This window comes from Ammodytes marinus (assembly GCF_949987685.1).
Source record: "Ammodytes marinus genome assembly, chromosome: 13".
Classification (NCBI taxonomy): domain Eukaryota; kingdom Metazoa; phylum Chordata; class Actinopteri; order Uranoscopiformes; family Ammodytidae; genus Ammodytes; species Ammodytes marinus.
The window spans coordinates 27,722,121-27,730,671 of NC_137217.1; the positions used below are offsets into that span (position 1 = coordinate 27,722,121).

General features: G+C 38.7%; 1 protein-coding gene across 1 annotated transcript in view; it reads left to right on the forward strand.

Annotated features, from left to right (window-relative positions):
• The window catches only part of syngap1b (synaptic Ras GTPase activating protein 1b), a gene marked incomplete at its 5' end in the record, with an annotated part of 121,118 nt that extends 118,307 nt beyond the window's left edge, over positions 1-2,811 (forward strand). The window contains one exon of the mRNA XM_080039749.1: positions 2,688-2,811. Within this exon, the coding sequence (XP_079895875.1) occupies positions 2,688-2,802 (115 nt within the window). The 3' untranslated portion in view covers positions 2,803-2,811. The remainder of the gene's footprint in view (positions 1-2,687) is intronic.
• Positions 2,812-8,551: the final 5,740 nt, after the last annotated feature.

Consider the following 8,551-nt stretch of genomic DNA (forward strand, 5'->3'; position numbering starts at 1 on the left):
TCAAAGAGGAAAAAACAATGTCCCCGTCTTTTACCATTTATAGCCAGACAATGCTCTGATAAAAAAATAATTTGACGTAGATATTCTTATTCCCCTGGCAAAAGAGAGAGAAGGAACGTGCGGGGGGAGACGAGTAGTAGGCATACAGCTATACTGTACAGTGCATAACACATGAACACACAACACCAAGGGCTCTTTCAAGGGACACTTGTTCTTTAGTGTCATTCTTGCGGGACAAGATTTTGATACCTTACAACGACATACTGTTTCAATAAAGTCAAACTAAAGAATTTGACGTGCATACCAAGCCGATGCGTGAACATCTACTGCGTGGGATAGGGCTCCATGACTAATAAATAGAACAAGCTCTATAGAAGGTCTTGCACCCCAAAGACTTGGTAGTAGCCATTAGTGAGTGCTATAAGCCAGCTTACAGTAACCCCTTGACTCCCATGGATGCAGGTGCGTTGCATATACCTATCCCGAACACGCCAGGCTGCAAATGGTTTAGGGAGAGATGTGGTAATGTAGTCTGGCTTTCTTAGTGCCTTTTGAGTGTTTTTCAACAGGGTTTTCCTATAGATTTCGGACTCAGAGGTTACAGATGGAGTTCCCAGTTAGATTTGCTAGTAAGAGGAGTTATCTTTGGGCTGAAAGCAAAGATTCAACGACACGCGATCAAGCGTCGTAGAGGTTTGAGTGGCGGAAGACATTTTTGGGGAATTCTTTTTTCAGTTTTTTTGTTTTTTTCAATCTAAGGGACTTCTTGTTTTTTGGACTGAGCTCATGCAATTTTTCTCTTCTCAATCTCAGAACCGATATGTGATAAACTGGTGCTAAACAGAAACAAAATGGTGCCATTTTCCAAGTGTGTCTGTGTCTGCCATTAGCACTGCCTCTCTCATGATTCACTCACTGTCTTCTCTCTCTCTCTCTCTCTCTCTCTCTCTCTCTCTCTCTTTCTCTCTCTCTCGCTCTCTCTCCTGAAATGTGTCTCTAGCAGGACTTCCCCCTCCAATATGTTTTGTATGCGTCTTTGTTTTTTGTACATCCTGTTGTTCTTCTTATGTGTTTGTTGGGGGGCTTCCATGTTTGTGTTTTAGAAGCACTCCTCCAATCTCTGGTTTGATTTACAGTTAATATAAACAGCACCCCCTGGCTCAAAACTGATGGATAATCTTTTGAATGGTTTAATACAAATTTACGGAGAGCGAGCCAAAAAGGAATTATTTTTCAGATTACACAGAACACTAATAATAGTTTTAGTGTTGGATGAATCTACTTCGTATGAAATGGGTGAGTGAGTTTATTCCCAGTTTTTAAGTTACTTTTTTTCCTTCCAGTTCAAAGGTGTTGGTCCATTGTGTTCATGTACGGAAGGTGAACCGTGCCATAAATAGTACTTTTTAAAATCAGTTTTATTTAACAATTAACACCAGAACTAACCTCATATGTGCATTCAAATGCTAATAACATATTAATAGTTGGCTTATTTATTTTAGTTTGCGCCACTTTTACTGATTTTATTGCACTAAACATAAGAGTGTGACATGATAACATTAATCATCCTGTTTTCTTCTTTTCAACTATTTAGGTTCGCTAAGCCTTCCATTAAGTGCCTGGGATAAATATATAAAGCATCCTTGTGGCCAGTAGACTAGCAAGTCATTGACCAGATGCACATTATCAAGCGTTGCTTAAAACAATAGAATAATGATAGCTTAGCCGTGATGCTTTAAAAAAAAGAATACAAAAATTATGACATTTTTCTTTATTTTGTTATTTGAAGTTTCATTTAAAAGTGAAAAGAGTGACATCTATCTCTGAAAATGTTTGATCACAGATTTTCAACAAATCAGACAAACATGTGGAGTAACCTGTGTAATTTGCGGTAATTTTTTGAAATATTGAATGATATATTTTTGAAATGCTGAAAACACGAGTCTTTGAAATGTGTGTAATGTCTATCCATATTCCTTCATTTTGTGTACGAAACTGTCTGTTGTAAGGTTTGTCTGGATGTGAATTTGTTTCTGTCTCACACACACACACACACACACACACACACACACACACACACACACACACACACACACACACACACACGCACACACAACTCAGCTGGTTTGCAGGCTGAACCATGAGGAGTTGAAGAGCTTCATAAGAGCTTTATGTCAGCCATTTTTTTTCCTCAGAGAGAACCAATAACTCTCTTTGTTAAAGGTCAACAGTGCTAGTACTTTGTAGGCCAGTGCTAGAGGATTAGCTCCCACTTTACACTGAATGTTTAACTGTTGAACCACAAAATGTTCATAATGCTAGCGGTATTACGCAGGGAAAGATGGTCTTCTACTAGGACAGCTTGTAGAACTACTTTTTTTTCTTGTGAAACTACTTGTGTGTGAAGAATGTTGGATTTAAAGCGGTCTATAGGTCTGAACATCAGTGTGTGAGATGATCCGTGATTGAGAAATTAACATTGCTGTGAAAATACCTCAGTGACTCAGGTAAACAAGCAGTTGCCTCAGAACTGTACACAAAAACTATAGAAAAAAAGGAGATGAGTCCAGCTTTGGAAAGATACTCGGTCTCTAGCTATATGCTTCAATAGCGCCTGATCAAGCACCCTCCTCCGTTTCTTCTCTCTCTCTCTCTGTCTCCCCCTCTTTCTCTCTCTCCCCCTATAGCCACTCCCACAGCTTCATGGAGGACAATGTGGAACGTAAATGGGTGATGCACCATCGGGCCGCAGGGTGGCATAGCCAAATGTCCAGAGCCCTCTCTCGCGACGCGATTGGCTGACAAAGGGAGAACTTGGGCCATTGGTCCCATTCTCTTTGCTCAAAGGATGGTGCAGAGCCCCAGCGGACCATGTAAGGAAATGCTGGGGTTTGTTTTTTTGTTTTTATTTCCTTGGGTCCTCTCTCTCTCTGATTTGATAGCGGGATTTTTTTGTTTTTTGACGCCTCTTGCTTGGATCTACGTTTACTTTTTAAAAGGTATAGGCTGGACACTTATGGCATTTGTTAGCCTGTCGAGCATGCAAAGAACAGCTATGCAGTCTGATCGATCAGCAAAACGGAGCAACCTAAAAGGCCAAGGAAGGGGTGATGCCCAAAATGAGAAAGAGGGGAGCTGTATTGTGGGTAAAAATGTATTTCAAAGGTGCTTGACCTCTCTTAACATTTCAGTCAAAGCTGATTTACTTTCAGAGCATTTATTTCCCTCTCTTTATCTCTCTCTTTCTCTTATAGTCTTTTTAAAAATTATCCTTTTGATTCCTCTTCATTTACTCACTCTATCTATCTAGGAAAGCATTATTTAACCATTTCATTTATACTGCATTTTTAGACACAATTGAGTCATAGTTTTTTTTTTAGCTCTTCCGTTCGAACCTCTTTCCGACTTTGATTTTAAAAAAAGGAAACTAACTAAATATGCACAGCCTAATACGACAAGTGAAACTGCTTCGGAAACAAAACTCTTGCTTCAATGAAGACTTTGAAGAAGAAGAAAAAACAAACGGACAGAATGTTATTATTTATATTTCTATGATACTGCTTATTCTTACAATAGTATTAAAAGAAAAACTCTTCATCAGAAATCTTCCGGAGCAGATATTTATTTCTTGATAAAGATAGATGCATCTATCTAAAAATGGAAGTTCATAAATAAATCCATTTTATACGAAGCAAGTTTTTTCTTACTAAGACAATCTTGTGGAGAGAATCATTGCCCTGACGGACTTGTGAACGAAAAGGGACAAACTTGTGTTTTACCTACTCCCCCCCCTCCCCCCAACAGCAGTTTGCACGTTGCTGTGACCTGTGCCCTCTTAGTTACACTCACAGGAAACAGAACAATGGTGGATGGATGTTTTCTTGCCCAACGGTCGCCATGGAGCTCTCCAATTACGGACGATGTGACAGTCTTTGGATGAGGACATTCTCACGGCTATCGTTTTGTACTCGTGACTATCTGTCCTTAAGAGTTTTAACAGAGCGGAGGATGAACTTTTGGTATCAATGTGGCCACATATCTGCAGTCGATATGCAGTAAAGCTCCCCGTTTATTTCTACATGGATGGACTCCTTTGACACCAGGCCCGAGTCGAAAATCCCTGCCAATTCCACTTCTGACTGAACAAAACCGAGAGAGATATGTTAGAGGTCCTGCTGAAAAACGAGTGAATGTGTTTGTATATAAGTGTGTGTATACTGGCCAAATCTGTGTGTGTGTATATACTGGATAAATGTGTATATATGGTATGTCTATGTGTATATACAGTTTGTTTGTATATGCAGAGTGTACAGTTATTTTTTCCTCTAATGTTTCTCTCTCTTTCTATGAATAGGTCTTCTCAAGTAACCGATACTGAGGCATGGAAAAGGGTTTTTAAAAGCGTACCGAGCTGTCAGAGGCACTTTTTTATGTGCAGACGTAGAATATCAGTGAGGTCTGTCACTTATACAGCTGCATTCTCGAAGCTCTCATACATACAAGTAACCCACATAATCTTTAAGCTTGCACTCATTTTTTTCTGACCAACTAAAAAAGCTTTTTCTAAGTATAGATTTGGGTGACCAAGCAATGTTTGTACATATATAGACTAAGACATTTTTTTTTTTTTTTTCAGAAACCGCCATCTGCATTTTTTTTTTGGACAATTCTCGGCCTGTTTTGAGTTCTTGCGGATCTGACTTTCACTTTTAGGTTCCTATGGTATATGTTTGCAACGGTTGTCATTCAGAGTTATATATTTATTCCGACAACCCTTATATATTTCTTGAAATTTTGTTCCCCAAATTCTGCCGCTCATGGAGCCGTCTTACCCCTTTTGTTAAGATTTGGTTGGGACTGGCAAATCCTTCCATGAAAGTATACTGTCATTACTGAACATTGCTTGTTTTTGTATAGGTCCTTACTACATAAGTGTGCCTCCCCTCTTAAACTCTTACTAATCTTAGATCCATTAACTCCGCTGGTCACTCATCTTCATACCCCTTGACAAGCCATAGCCCCCCCCCCTCCTCCTTCCCCCAAAACACCTCTATTGTTGTTTTGACAGGACAGACATTTGGGGATTTTTGTGTATATTAATGGAAGAGTGATGTTGACGAGTGTAATTGCAGTTGTATATGAATTTGTTATGAATGTGGATATTCTGATCATTGAATTATTATTGTAATAATGATAATAATTATTGCCACTTTTGTTGATTAACTCCTTTGATGCGGTTGATGAAGTTGCCATTGTTCCTTTTTTCTTTTCTTTTTCTTTTTTCTTTTGGAATACACCGGAATTTATATTTTTCGGGTGGGTGAATCTGGAGATAGAAATACGTAAATAAATTAATAAATAAACAAATAATTAAATTCTTAACCCGGTGTGGAAAATGTGTCTTCTCTTTCTTTAAGAATTAACCATAGATAGTAAATAATATGTATGTAGCATCCGGGCTGACCTCAGTTATTCACACGGCATCCAATAATCCTGGTTTGTGCGCGTCGCCATCTTGTGAGATTTTTACTCTGCCTCACGTCGGGGGGGAGGGAGATACGCCCATCTAGCTGACGTACACCTCCGAGGCAAAGTGAGGGACAACGGGCGGAGAGCTGTCACTCAAGAGATCGCGCCAATACATTTTAACCTCCAAAAGAATAAAAACTAGCATGGTCCAAAAAAATTCACCCCACTCAGTGTTGTCATGGAGATATGACCTAAACATACAGACTAAAATGTTTTTGTGGACCAGGCTGTAAATAGGTTTAATAAGACTTTGAAAACGGCCTGTCTAACAAGTGAGTCAAAAGAAAAATTGCTCAGTCTTGGTACCACCCCCAGTGGCCCTTCCCGTCTACTACAGTTTTGGTCACTTCCTTATTGGATGCTGGTAAAAATCACTGAGGTTGGGGCTTGGCATTAACGCTATAGTGTGTAACTTATGTTGCCCCCATGAGGAGCAAGAAATAGCAACAACACTGTCGGAGCATCTATGAGGTAAGCTTCCTGTCCAGGTTTTTTCTCAGCAATCAAAACCTGAAACATTTCCTGGGCGCTTCTTGGGATTTTTCTGAACTCCTGCGCCAGTGCGGGGGCGAGACCAGTTTGAAGATGCTGCCATACTGAAAAATACAGAGAGAGTTCTGTGCAGTTTATAGGCTAAATTAACTTTCTGCCAACTTGTTTGCCGATGGCTTGAATGTAACCGGCATTCATTTATATCTTTAACTTGGTATTTTAGCCATTCATTTCAAATGAAAAGGTAAGTCTGTTGATAATCTGTATTTTTCATATTGTCAACTAATCTCAAGAACATCAGTGCTGCCCAAAAGCTATTGAAGACACATCAGTGAGCCACACTTTTGCACTGGGTGACACTGTCGATCCCACATACACCTTCAATTAGCCATAAATAATTATTACACCAATGGTGTCAGCTGCTGAAAATAGTCTGCGACAAATACACAGTTCACTCCTGTTTGAGTGAAAATTTCAAAAAACTGACAGGGCCCTGCTGTTTTAGAAAATCACTGGGCCTTTTTTTCAAGTTTCATTATATAAAATATATATTTGTGACTTGTTTTTTTAGGATTCATATCTTAAGCGGGAACAAATGGACTCAAGGCTGAGCTAGGAAAGTTGGAAAATATTAAGAGACGGACTAACCCATTGTTAGATTGGGTGTCTTTATGGGATTTCTCATCTGGAATACATTTCCCCAGCCTTATTCTTTAAATTGTAGGAAATTTGGCCCAGACATTTTGTTATGTTTTTGTCACTTCCTTGTTGACTAATGCTACCATAAGTAATTTCCTTTTATTTATCTGTAAACTATTGTCCTGCTATGTATGTCCAGTCTTCAAATAAAGAGATGATAAAAGTGAGTGGATATGAATTTACCCTCGGCTGCATCCGTGAGACAAAGCATGTGTGTGTGTGTGTGTGTGTGTGTCAATATATTGATAGAAAGAGAAAAAGGAAAAACATAATTTTGCAGAGCCCAAAGCAATGTTTTTAAATTGCTGATTTAATCTCATCAACAGTCCCAAACACAAAATAGTTCAATTAAAACCGTGAGGAGTAGAAAAAAAATTGCACAATTGCAAAGATGGCTTTACTTCATGACCCAAATACCAGATCGATTTTCCAAATATGTCATCGATTACACTTCAGTCAGTCGAATAATTGACTATCAACTTTAATCATTTCAGCTCCAGATATATATATATTAATTATCAGCAAAGCGCACCCTCTAAACGCGGTTATGATGAACTATAATAAACAAAATCCTTTATCTAATGAAAAATCCTACTTTTTATCTGAACATCAATTTATTCAAAAGTTAGGTTGTTGATCTGCTTTGATGGTTTTACTGTTCTTTGAGTGTTTGCAATAGAAAGATTCCTTTTTAAACAAGCTCTTAGGTAAGTTCTTGCAGCGTGATCATCACAGTGCTCGCTCATTTGGGTCGTCTGTAATTTTTCTGAGTCTCAGAACAGTGACTCTTCTCTTGGTCAGCAGAGCAGATCATTTCCCCTCACTCGCCCCGGCTGAGCTGCTGGGAGCGTGGATCTGCAGGCAGGATCTGGGAACCAACCGTGGACTTGACTGACTATAGCTACTGTATAGCTTGTAATTATCCTCATCCTCCTACACTTAATCGCCTGCAGTTGTTAAGTAGGTTGGCAATTTCTGAGTTTGTACAGAGTAGAAAAATAGAACAATGGAGGAGCAATAAAGCTGAGGGTTCCACTTCAACCAGCTCCAGGCCAGCATCAAATACAGTCATAGAGTTAGTAAGTCAGGCTAAACTTAAAGTATATTCATGACACAATGAAATGAACACTAAAGTTTTAATTTTCAATCAACTAATTTGCGTTTTTCTTTATTTGTATCATTACTTTTGCTTCTTGGAAAATGTCATTGCATGCATTTACATTTCTAAACAACAAAAACATTAGATAGTGAACCAGCAGCTTAATAATGCTACATGTTTCTCCATTAACTGACACCTTAGAGCAATCCCCTCCATCACCACCTGTCAATCGATAACCTCTTTCCACAGTCAGGAAATACGTTTAAAAACATGAAATTTAGTAAAAGACACTTTTCTCAAAATGCCATTTCTCATTGTAACATTGTATTATTGATGTAAATAATCCATGATCTTTGTCGACCTCTACTGGCAAACAGGAGGAATTACAACAAGTGGCTATGGTCCCTGGGCCATGGGGGAACTAAAGTTTTAGTACACTGCCAGTCGCATGTGACATAACCAGAAGGCCATTTCAATAAACACGTATACACACATCTATGCTGTGTTCACTAAAATATCCGTAATTAGGATAATAAAGTAATTAAGTTGATTTGTAAAATGTCCCTGATTTGATAGCAGCAGGTTGTCAGATGAAAGGTAGGCTATAGCCAAAATAACATGTAACACATAGTTAGGGTTGGGAGATTATTATACGGAGAGGGAACATAATACACTTACTCAACTGTAAACACAAGAAGATTTTTACACAGTTACTATCCCCATAGAAAGTGG